We start from the raw sequence: 12813 nt of genomic DNA on the forward strand, positions 1-12813 counted from the left end.
CATGTTACATACAGAGCTCAGATATACCGGGTACCGGCTATTACATGTTACATACAGAGCTCAGATTTACCAGGTACCGGCTAGTACATGTTTCATACAGAGATCAGATATACCAGGTACCGGCTATTACATGTTACATACAGTGCTCAGATATACCGTGTACCAGCTATTACATGTTACATACAGAGCTCAGAAATACCAGATACCGGCTAGTACATGTTACATACAGAGCTCAGATATACCAGATACCGGCTATTACACGTTACATACAAAGCTCAGATATACCAGATACCGGCTATTACATGTTACATACAGAGCTCAGATATACCAGGTACCGGCTATTACATGTTACATACAGAGCTCAGATATACCAGGTACCGGCTATTACACGTTAAGTACAGAGCTCAGATATACCGGATACCGGTTATTACATGTTACATACAGAGCTCAGATATACCGGGTACCGGCTATTACACGTTACATACAGAGCTCAGATATACCGGATACCGGTTATTACATGTTACATACAGAGCTCAGATATACCGGGTACCGGCTATTACATGTTACATACAGAGCTCAGATATACCGGGTACCGGCTATTACATGTTACATACAGAGCTCAGATATACCGGGTACCGGCTATTACATGTTACATACAGAGCTCAGATATACCGGGTACCGGCTAGGGATTTCAATATGATATGCCGGCGGTCAGGAAACCTCAGTTCTGTTAGGCAGAAATGCTAACCACTACCCCAGCTGTGCTGAATTCAACTGATCAAATACTTGTAGCAACCGTCACAGCTATACAGAGGTGTTTTTCAGACCTGGGGACAGCCAGTAACGGGACTCCCCATGCCAGAAAGATGGCACCCGTGGATGGGTGTTGGGAGGGGGGCACTGTACAGGGAGTCCCAGTGGTAAACTGAGTGGGCGCGGGGACCCCCTGGACTCACGGACCCGTGTGCATAGCATAGCCTACACGATAGTTACGCAGCTGCACCTATATACTGCTACACACAAGCGTCTTTATAACCTTGATGTAACTTGTGTATTGCAGGGGACTACTTACACCCTTCACCGACCGCACCAAATGGACTAACTACTGACCTGTACAAGCAGTGTTCCGACAACAGGCTGCCGACACCGGAGTCCACCGTTCTCTATCACCCCGAAGGGGAGTCCAGTCTTCCCCTTTATTTTAACAGATCTCTGACAATTGCAAATCCATCAATGGCGGACAACAGAACAAGGAGCAGCCGACAAAGTACGCCGTACTCTACCAGGCTCCCCAAACCAGGGGAGATAGGAGCCCCCCCTCTTCCAGTCATCCTTCCGCAGGCGCCCGAGGAATCCCGCGCAAGCTCCCCCATCGACAACCAGTTCCTTCCTCTCAGGTCCAGTTCACCCTCTAACCCGTCACCGTTATACCGCGCTGCGTTCTGACAATCTCATGCGACAATGGAGATATTTATAAAAGAAGACAAAAAAAAGGACATTTAAGGACGCAGAATTTGTTATTGATTCATCACACGGTGCTCAGGTATATCTCACCTGTAAAGTAACAGGTTTCATACATCGTTTATTTTTCACTTCTATGTTTATAATAGCCGGTATAACGAAATACCTAATATTCACTTACTCCCCATTTGTCCAAGCAGTAAAATAAAAAGATAGATAGATAGATAGATAGATAGATAGATAGATAGATAGATAGATAGATAGATAGATAGATAGATAGATAGATAGATAGATAGATAGATAGATAGATAGATAGATAGAGTGGTAGTGTGTGTAATAACTCACACGGTAACATTCATCTGTCATACATAGAATGGTATTGGACTTTTTACAACAGGGGAGAACAACCTCTTTGTTCCACGGGCCACATTGGGAGATAACACACGACTGATTGCAATAACACATAACTTTCTTACACGTGTAAAATACATAGAAGTGATTACAGGAATATGATATTCTCCCCTATGTAGCAACACACTCTCCTGTGCAACGTCTAGCTAAACTCCGCAGTTGTACAGGATGTGTGTGATGGAGGCCGGACACCGGTCAGCCAGGGTGGTCCCTCGTGGGACGGACACAGTGACAGTGAGATGCAATATAGATAAAGGGGGACCCCCAATAGAAATACTGCAGTAGTGTTTCTGTCCTGGGTCTCTCTGTATCTGCATCATACAGAGGATTTACAGGCCGCATATGCACCGCTAGTACAGAAATCCGCTGCTTTAACACAGGGCACTGATATCTATCTATCTATCTATCTATCTATCTATCTATCTATCTATCTATCATCTATCTATTATCTATCTATCTATCTATCTATCTATCTATCTATCTCATATCTATCTATCATCTATCTATCTATTATCTATCTATCTACTATCTATCTATCATCTATCTATCTATCTATCTATCTATCTATCTATCTATCTATCTATCTATCTATCTATCTATCTATCCAGTATATATAATTTTGTTTTTTAAATTGTGTTTCTGATTTCTTACCGGTGTATATCGTCTGCAGCCATCTTTGGGCCTCATTCAGCATCAGTTGTAAATGCGAATGATCGCGCAATAAGTGATTATCGGCACACTGCAAATGCGTACACAAGTGCGTGTGCGCATGGTGTCCGTGTTCCTAACTAGGTGTCTGCGAACACAGTAGCAATCGTAGCAATGATAAAGTGGTGGAGGTGTGTCAGTGGGATGGGTCCGCAATTTCCGCGATGCGGGGTGAGTAGCGGGTGTATCGTGGGCGTTGCAATCGCAACATATGAGAAACTAATTCCAGGAATTGCGAACGCTTCAACAGCACAGGCTGAGTAACCAGAGAGCTGCGCAGACTGCGGAAGTAGCGATGGTGGCAGCAAACGTTCCGATGTTCAGCACAGTCACAGGCAGCAGGTGTCACAGTGGTGCAGGGGACGCTGTTAGCACGCTGCAGGCTTAATTACACACATGAGCTTTTTACAATCGACAAAATAACACTTTTCCTTAGGTACAGTGTGATGTTATGTGTGTGAGCGTTGTAGCACAGTGTTGTGCGGAACTTATTACTATTGTAAGCAACGCTTAAACATTTACATGTACGTTTTGTATTTACACCATGACCCTTAGTGCCGGCCTAACATTACTCTGACAAGCTGCCACCCATCCCAGTACATTACTGCAATATGATTTCTGTACGCCATATTGTAACATAGCTACATTATTAATATACACGTCAGTTATAAATGAATATACCTGGTTTTGAGCTGACATTGATGTATAAGAGATGCGTTTAGTGTCGTAACTTTGAGAGAATGTACGCAGTGTTGCGTTTGTAGCTGCGCGTGCAATGGGAGTGTGTTAGATTTGCGATGGGGTTGTAGTATACGCAGATGCATTTGTGGGTTTGACTCGAGGTCTTTGCAGATTTGCGACTGCGATCGCAATCTGTGTACGTTCAATCACAACTGCAATCCGAGCTGAATGAGGCCCTTTCTTCTTAAATTGTCAGATTGCTGCTAAATCTGTCTCCCCCTCTGCTTTGCAGTTCGGGCCCAGTGGCAGGAACTGAGAGGAGAAAAGGGGCGACCTCTACTTTGCAGTGCGGGCCCAGTGTCAGAAACTGAGGGGAGAAAAGGGGCGGACTCTACTTTGCAGTGCGGGCCCAGTGTCAGGAACTGAGGGGAGAAAAGGGGCGGACTCTACTTTGCAGTGCGGGCCCAGTGTCAGGAACTGAGGGGAGAAAAGGGGCGGGCCCAGTGTCAGGAACTGAGGGGAGAAAAGGGGCGGCCTCTACTTTGCAGTGCGGGCCCAGTGTCAGAAACTGAGGGGAGAAAAGGGGCGGCCTCTACTTTGCAGTGCCGGCCCAGTGTCAGGAACTGAGGGGAGAAAAGGGGCGGGCCCAGTGTCAGGAACTGAGAGGAGAAAAGGGGCGACCTCTACTTTGCAGTGCGGGCCCAGTGTCAGAAACTGAGGGGAGAAAAGGGGCGGACTCTACTTTGCAGTGCGGGCCCAGTGTCAGGAACTGAGGGGAGAAAAGGGGCGGGCCCAGTGTCAGGAACTGAGGGGAGAAAAGGGGCGGCCTCTACTTTGCAGTGCGGGCCCAGTGTCAGAAACTGAGGGGAGAAAAGGGGCGGCCTCTACTTTGCAGTGCCGGCCCAGTGTCAGGAACTGAGGAGAGAAAAGGGGTGGCCTCTACTTTGCAATGCGAGCCCAGTTTAAGGAACTGAGGGGAGAAAAGGGGCGGCCTCTACTTTGCAGTGCGGGCCCAGTGTCAGGAACTGAGGGGAGAAAAGGGGCGGCCTCTACTTTGCAGTGCGGGCCCAGTGTCAGGAACTAAGGGGAGAAAAGGGGCGGCCTCTACTTTGCAATGCGAGCCCAGTGTCAGGAACTGAGGGGAGAAAAGGGGCGGCCTCTACTTTGCAGTGCGGGCCCAGTGTCAGGAACTAAGGGGAGAAAAGGGGCGGCCTCTACTTTGCAGTGCCGGCCCAGTGTCAGGAACTGAGGAGAGAAAAGGGGTGGCCTCTACTTTGCAATGCGAGCCCAGTTTAAGGAACTGAGGGGAGAAAAGGGGCGGCCTCTACTTTGCAGTGCGGGCCCAGTGTCAGGAACTGAGGGGAGAAAAGGGGCGGCCTCTACTTTGCAGTGCGGGCCCAGTGTCAGGAACTAAGGGGAGAAAAGGGGCGGCCTCTACTTTGCAATGCGAGCCCAGTGTCAGGAACTGAGGGGAGAAAAGGGGCGGCCTCTACTTTGCAGTGCGGGCCCAGTGTCAGGAACTAAGGGGAGAAAAGGGGCGGCCTCTACTTTGCAGTGCCGGCCCAGTGTCAGGAACTGAGGAGAGAAAAGGGGTGGCCTCTACTTTGCAGTGCCGGCCCAGTGTCAGGAACTGAGGGGAGAAAAGGGGCGGCCTCTACTTTGCAGTGCGGGCCCAGTGGCAGGAACTGAGAGGAGAAAAGGGGCGGCCACTACTTTGCAATGAGAGCCCAGTGGCAGGAACTGAGAGGAGAAAAGGGCAGAGCAGATTAGAAAAGATAAAACTGGAATAAAATATAAACCAAACACAAAGCATTACCTATAGGTAGTTTCCTTATTAGTAATTATGAAACTGCTAAGTCATGGTGATATGCCCACGTTAGGGTGTGTGTAATCAGGAGGGGCAGGATGTGGTGCTGTGGATGGTAATGTCCCACAACGTTGGCTGGTTACCCTGGGAAACGTCGCTGGTGAAGGTTAATCCTGCCGTACAGTTTACAAGTACCAAGGCTGCAACAATTGTGCCAACGAAAACTGTAATAATGCTAAACATTATACAGGCTGTGTGCAGATACGTGTAAGTAACGCATTGTATCACCTGTATATGCTAGGATTATTACTATGTATGTAATGTAATTGTATGTGCAGTACTCAGAGACACGAGGCACACACTAGAGCACATTGCGGTGTTTGCTGCTGCACGTCATGCTGTATGTGGAGAGTTCAGCATTATAATATGTATACAATGGGAACAGCATTAATAAAGACATTATGCCCAACACACGTCGCTGCCAGTCATTTGGGTATACATAATCACAGTGTGGCACCCTCCTTCTGGGCACAGCGGCCTCCAATAAAGGATCAGCAGTGAGCGCAGCGTGTATTTTATTCCGATGCCTTTCTACAGACATGATTCAGGCCCGGATGCAGGTGTGCTGCATGTCAGCAAGTACCGATGTATGCGCAGGACCCGTACTGTCAGTGATTGACAGTCTGCTGCCGTTTGGGGTCAGGGAAGGGGTGTGTCACCTCCATTTTGGAGGATTACCAAAGCCAGGATATCCGGAGATTTCCTGGCCTCTTGGTCGGAGCTGCGGTGGGTCGCGCAGCCGGCTGATGATGTCACAGGTAATCTGACCCTCTGTCCTGGGACGCGTCACTAATGCAAACAGGAGGCGTCTACTTATATCAGATGCTTCCTGCCGCGTTACCATACCACACGCCTCCTGCCGCGTTACCATACCACACTCCTCCTGCCGTGTTACCATACCACACTCCTCCTGCCGCGTTACCATACCACACTCCTCCTGCCGCGTTACCATACCACACGCCTCCTGCCGCGTTACCATACCACACTCCTCCTGCCGCGTCACCATACCACACGCCTCCTGCCGCGTCACCATACCACACGCCTCCTGCCGCGTCACCATACCACACGCCTCCTGCCGCGTCACCATACCACACTCCTCCTGCCGCGTCACCATACCACACTCCTCCTGCCTCGTTACCAAACCACACTCCTCCTCCCGCGTTACCATACCACACTCCTCCTGCCGCGTTACCATACCACACGCCTCCTGCCGCGTTACCATACCACACTCCTCCTGCCGCGTTACCATACCACACTCCTCCTGCCGCGTTACCATACCACACTCCTCCTGCCGCGTTACCATATCACACGCCTCCTGCCGCGTTACCGTACCACACGCCTCCTGCCGCGTTACCGTACCACACGCCTCCTGCTGCGTTACCGTACCACACGCCTCCTGCCACGTTACCATACTGTCCCCAGTAAATCCTGAAAGGTGTCCCCAGTACCTCCTGACAGGTGTCCCCAGTACCTCCTGAAATGTGTCCCTAGTACCTCCTGACAGGTATCCCCAGTACCTCCTGAAATGTGTCCCCAGTACCTCCTGAAAGGTGTCCCCAGTACCTCCTGAAAAGTGCCCCAGTACCTCCTGAAATGTGTCCCCAGTACCTCCTGAATGGCGTCCCCAGTACCTCCTGACAGGTGTCCCCAGTACCTCCTGAAAAAAGTGTCCCAAGTACCTCCTGACGGGTGTCCCCAGTAAATCCTGAAAGGTGCCCCAGTACCTCCTGACAGGTGTTCCCAGTATCTCCTGAAAGGTGTCTCCAGTATCTCCTGACAGGTGTCTCCAGTATCTCCTGACAGGTGTCCTCATTAAATCATGAAAGGTGCCCCCAGTACCTCCTGAAAGGTGTCCCCAGTACCTCTTGAAGGGTGTCCCCAGTACCTCTTGAAAGGTATCCCCAGTACCTCCTGACAGGTGTCCCCGGTACCTCCTGAAAGGTGTCCCCAGTACCTCCTGAAAGATGTCTTCAGTACCCCCTGAAAGGTGTCCCCAGTATCTCCTGAAAGGTGTCCCCAGTACCTCCTGAAAGGTGTCAACCAGTACCTCCTGAAAGGTGTCTCCAGTATCTCCTGACAGGTGTCCCCAGTAAATCCTGAAAGGTGTCTCCAGTATCTCCTGACAGCTGTCCTCATTAAATCATGAAAGGTGTCCCCAGTACCTCCTGAAAGGTGTCCCCAGTACCTCTTGAAAGGTGTCCCCAGTACCTCCTGACAGGTGTCCCCAGTACCTCCTGAAAGATGTCTCCAGTACCCCCTGAAAGGTGTCCCCAGTATCTCCTGAAAGGTGTCCCCAGTACCTCCTGAAAGGTGTCCCCAGTACCTCCTGAAAGATGTCTCCAGTACCTCCTGAATGGCATCCCCAGTACCTCCTGACAGGTGTCCCCAGTATCTCCTGAAAGGTGTCCCCAGTACCTCCTGAAAGGTGGGACTCTCTAGTGTTTTATCCCATCGTAAGCTAAGAAATCTATTTCCAGGAGCTGGAGATATCTGCAGTCTGGGAAGCTGCTTTCCCACCAGAAAATGATGAATATTAAGCCCACTCCACTATCCACCCCTATCCTGCGTATTAAACACCACCTACCACCCTGGAAGTAATGTACCAGGGCCCATTCATTCAGCCCAATGCCCCCTTCTACAGGTTAGTGTTCTCCCTCCTGCCCCATATGTGCAGTAAAGGAGTAATTAGCAGAAATTACTGCACCAGGTCCTACATGCTGAGTGGAAGGTAGAAAACCCCCTACCGCCCGTGGGACATCAAAGCTGCCGCTGATAGCATCCCCCACCCCTACCGCTGGAGGATGGGTAGGGGCCCCAGTGCATTGCTTTGCCCAGGGATAAACACTGCTGTTTAGATGGCCCTGGGGTGAGGGTGTTGTGGGGCGATGACGTCAGAGGGGCAAGGTTAGGTGGGCTCCCATGTATGTAGTGAGTGGAACGGAGAAGCCACCGCCTGTGAGATGGGTATAAGAGGTGGAAATACTGGGCCTGTTTATGAGTTGCCAGCTGCATTCATATGGCTAGATGTATCCACTCTATGACCTGCGGGCCAGTGTGAGGCTGTTGTGGGGAGAAGGACCAACTCTGAGGTGGGTGTAGGTGATGGTTAGAGTGGGTTGGATACGAAATGTCATCATCATTTATAATGCTGACAGTCATCATGTAGACAGTGGTGAAATGTGCACCACTCCGCAACCTACCCCTAACTCTTCCACTGTCTAGTTTCTAACCCTTATACCCCCCACCCCGCAGCCTACCCCTCACCCTTCCTCTATCTAGTGCCTAACCCCCCTGCAGCCTACCCCTAACTCTTCTACTGTCTAGTGCCTAATCCTTACACCCCCCCACCCCGCAGCCTACCCCTAACTATTCCACTGTCTAGTGCCTAACCCTTACACCCACCCCCCCGCAGCCTACCCCTAACTCTTTTAGTGTCTTGTGCCTAATCCTTACACCCCCCCCCATCCCGCAGCCTACCCCTAACTCTTCCACTGTCTTTTGCCTAACCCTTACACCCCCCCACTCCGCAGCCTACAGCTGACCCTTCCAATATCTCGTGCCTAGCCCTAACCCTCCCTCAACCTAACCCTTCCACTGTCAAGTGCCTAACCCTAACCCCCGCCCGCAGCCTACCCCAACCCTCTCTCTGTCTAGTGCCTAACCCTAACCCTCCCACAGCCTACCCCTGACCCTTCCTCTATCTAATGCCTAACCCTTACACCCCCCACCCCGCAGCCTACCCCTAAGCCTTCCTCTGTCTATTGCCTAGCCCTAACACTCCCGCAACCTAACCCTTCCTCTGTCTAGTGCCTAACCCCCACCCGCAGCCTACCCCAACCCTCTATCTGTCTAGTGCCTATCCCCCACCCGCAGCCTACCCCAACCCTCTCTCTGTCTAGTGCCTAACCATAACCCTCCCACAGCCTACCCCTGACCCTTTCTCTATCTAGTGCCTAACCCTTACACCCGCCACCCCGCAGCCTACCCCTAAGCCTTCCTCTGTCTATTGCCTAGCCCTAACACTCCCGCAACCTAACCCTTCCTCTGTCTAGTGCCTAACCCCCACCCGCAGCCTACCCCAACCCTCTATCTGTCTAGTGCCTATCCCCCACCCGCAGCCTACCCCAACCCTCTCTCTGTCTAGTGCCTAACCATAACCCTCCCACAGCCTACCCCTGACCCTTCCTCTATCTAGTGCCTAACCCTTACACCCGCCACCCCGCAGCTACCCCTAAGCCTCCCTCTGTCTATTGCCTAGCCCTAACACTCCCGCAACCTAACCCTCCCTCTGTCTAGTGCCTAGCCCTAACACTCCCGCAACCTAACCCTCCCTCTGTCTAGTGCCTAGCCCTAACACTCCCGCAACCTAACCCTCCCTCTGTCTAATTCCTAACCCTAACCTCCCCTGCCTGCAGCTTAACCCTGACATCCCTTGAAGGTCAACCTTGATCCCCGCTTCCTCCAGCTTATCCCAGTAGTTCTCAAAGTTTTTTTAATCATGGCGCCCTAGAGTATCAGAATGTTTTTCACTGCACCCCTAGGTCAAGAGTTTCCTATTGAGTAATTTGGAAATTTTATTTTATTTTAAGTATATTGTGTTTATATGTCATCCTTAGGTTTAATTATGTAGTGAGGGACAAGATTGATTTCTGTGTGTCCACATATTTTTGATTAGCAGCCACTGCTCTGGTTTTACCTATTACATTGACCATAAATAACTTGAATTGGTCCTGGACGACCAACCCAGGGCACCCCTGCACGTGTCCCGCAGCACCCCAGGGAGCCACGGCACACAGTTTGAGAACCACTATCTCTGCCTAACCCTCCGGCCCGCAGCCTACCTCTAACCTCCACCCATCCGCAGCCTAATCCTAACCTCCCCCCACCACACAGCCTGACCCTAACCTCCCCCCACCTGCAGCCTAACCCTAACCCTCCGGCCCGCAGCCTAACCCTAACCTCCCCCCACCACACAGCCTGACCCTAACCTCCCCCCACCACACAGCCTGACCCTAACCTCCCCCCACCACACAGCCTGACCCTAACCTCCCCCACCACACAGCCTGACCCTAACCCCCCCCCCCCTCCTGCAGCCTAACCCTAACTTCCACCCACCACACAGCCTGACCCTAACCTCCCCCCACCTGCAGCCTAACCCTAACCTCCCCCCACCACACAGCCTGACCCTAACCTCCCCCCACCTGCAGCCTAACCCTAACCTCCCCCCTCCTGCAGCCTAACCCTAACCTCTCCCCACCACACAGCCTGACCTTAACCTCCCCCCACCTGCAGCCTAACCCTAACCTCCCCCCTCCTGCAGCCTAACCCTAACCTCCTCCCTCCTGCAGCCTAACCTTAACCTCCCCCCACCTACAGTCTAACCCTAACCTCCCCCCTCCTGTGGTGTCGACGTAGGGGAGTGGGTACAGTACGTGTGTGAGGTTGGCGTAGGGGTGGGTACAGTCCATGTGTGAGGTGGGTGTAGGGGTGGGTACAGTCCATGTGTGAAGTGGGTGTAGGGGTGGGTACAGTCCATGTGTGTGGTAGGTGTAGGGGGTGGGTACAGTCCATGTGTGAAGTGGCTGTAGGGGGTGGGTACAGTCCATGTGTGAGGTGGGTGTAGGGGGTGGGTACAGTCCATGTGTGAGGTGGGTGTAGGGGGTGGGTACAGTCCATGTGTGAAGTGGCTGTAGGGGGTGGGTACAGTCCATGTGTGAGGTGGGTGTAGGGGGTGGGTACAGTCCATGTGTGACAGGTGTAGGGAGTGGGTACAGTCCGTGTGTGGTGGGTGTTGGGGTGGGTACAGTCCGTGTGTGTGTGTGGCAGGTGCAGGGAGTGGGTACAGTCAGTGTCTGAGGTGGGTGTAGGGGTGTGTACAGTCAGTGTGTGAGGTGGGGCAGGGGGGTATAGTCCGTATGTGAGGTGGGTGTAGGGGTGGGTACAGCCCATGTGTGAGGTTGGTGTAGGGGTGGGTACAGTCCGTGTGTGAGGCAGGTGTAGGGAGTGGGTACAGTCCGTGTGTGAGGTGGGTGTAAGGGGTGGGTACAGTCAGGGTGTGAGGTGGGTGTAGGGGTGGGTAGTCAGTGTGTGAGGTGGGACAGAGGTGAGTACAGTCCGTGCCTGAGGTGGGTGTAGGGGTGAAAACAGTAAGTTTGAGGTGGGAGTAGAATGGTGGGTGACAATGTGTGAGATGGGTGTAGGGGTTTGGGCACAGTCCGTATGTGAGGTGGATGTAGGGGGTGGGTACAGTCCATGTGTGACAGGTGTAGGGAGTGGGTACAGTCCGTGTGTGGTGGGTGTAGGGGGTGGGTACAGCCCATGTGTGACAGGTGTAGGGAGTGGGTACAGTCCGTGTGTGGTGGGTGTTGGGGGTGGGTACAGTCCGTGTGTGTGTGGCAGGTGCAGGGAGTGGGTACAGTCAGTGTCTGAGGTGGGTGTAGGGGTGTGTACAGTCAGTGTGTGAGGTGGGGCAGGGGGGTATAGTCCGTATGTGAGGTGGGTGTAGGGGTGGGTACAGCCCATGTGTGAGGTTGGTGTAGGGGTGGGTACAGTCCGTGTGTGAGGCAGGTGTAGGGAGTGGGTACAGTCCGTGTGTGAGGTGGGCGTAAGGGGTGGGTACAGTCAGGGTGTGAGGTGGGTGTAGGGGTGGGTAGTCAGTGTGTGAGGTGGGACAGAGGTGAGTACAGTCCGTGCCTGAGGTGGGTGTAGGGGTGAAAACAGTAAGTTTGAGGTGGGAGTAGAATGGTGGGTGACAATGTGTGAGATGGGTGTAGGGGGGTGGGCACAGTCCGTGTGTGAGGTAGATGTAGGGGGTGGGTACAGTCCATGTGTGACAGGTGTAGGGAGTGGGTACAGTCCGTGTGTGAGGTGGGTGTAGGGGTGGGTACAGTCCATGTGTGACAGGTGTAGGGAGTGGGTACAGTCCGTGTGTGGTGGGTGTTGGGGGTGGGTACAGTCCGTGTGTGTGTGGCAGGTGCAGGGAGTGGGTACAGTCAGTGTCTGAGGTGGGTGTAGGGGTGTGTACAGTCAGTGTGTGAGGTGGGGCAGGGGGGTATAGTCCGTATGTGAGGTGGGTCTAGGGGTGGGTACAGCCCATGTGTGAGGTTGGTGTAGGGGGTGGATACAGTCAGTGTGTGAGGCAGGTGTAGGGAGTGGGTACAGTCCATGTGTGAAGTGGCTGTAGGGGGTGGGTACAGTCCATGTGTGAGGTGGGTGTAGGGGGTGGGTACAGTCCATGTGTGACAGGTGTAGGGAGTGGGTACAGTCCGTGTGTGTGGGTGTTGGGGGTGGGTACAGTCCGTGTGTGTGTGGCAGGTGCAGGGAGTGGGTACAGTCAGTGTCTGAGGTGGGTGTAGGGGTGTGTACAGTCAGTGTGTGAGGTGGGGCAGGGGGGTATAGTCCGTATGTGAGGTGGGTGTAGGGGTGGGTACAGCCCATGTGTGAGGTTGGTGTAGGTGGTGGGTACAGTCCGTGTGTGAGGCAGGTGTAGGGAGTGGGTACAGTCCGTGTGTGAGGTGGGTGTAAGGGGTGGGTACAGTCAGGGTGTGAGGTGGGTGTAGGGGTGGGTAGTCAGTGTGTGAGGTGGGACAGAGGTGAGTACAGTCCGTGCCTGAGGTGGGTGTAGGGGTGAAAATAGTAAGTTTGAGGTGGGAGTAGAATGGCGGGTGACAATGTGTGAGATGGGT

General features: G+C 52.7%; 1 protein-coding gene across 1 annotated transcript in view; it reads left to right on the forward strand.

Moving 5' to 3' along the window:
* The window catches only part of BCL10 (BCL10 immune signaling adaptor), a 42168-nt gene extending 36629 nt beyond the window's left edge, over positions 1-5539 (forward strand). The window contains exon 3 of the mRNA XM_063938940.1: positions 1061-5539. Coding sequence (XP_063795010.1) covers positions 1061-1446 — 386 coding nt within the window. The 3' untranslated portion in view covers positions 1447-5539. The remainder of the gene's footprint in view (positions 1-1060) is intronic.
* Positions 5540-12813: the final 7274 nt, after the last annotated feature.

This window comes from Pseudophryne corroboree, chromosome 9 (assembly GCF_028390025.1).
Source record: "Pseudophryne corroboree isolate aPseCor3 chromosome 9, aPseCor3.hap2, whole genome shotgun sequence".
Lineage (NCBI taxonomy): Eukaryota > Metazoa > Chordata > Amphibia > Anura > Myobatrachidae > Pseudophryne > Pseudophryne corroboree.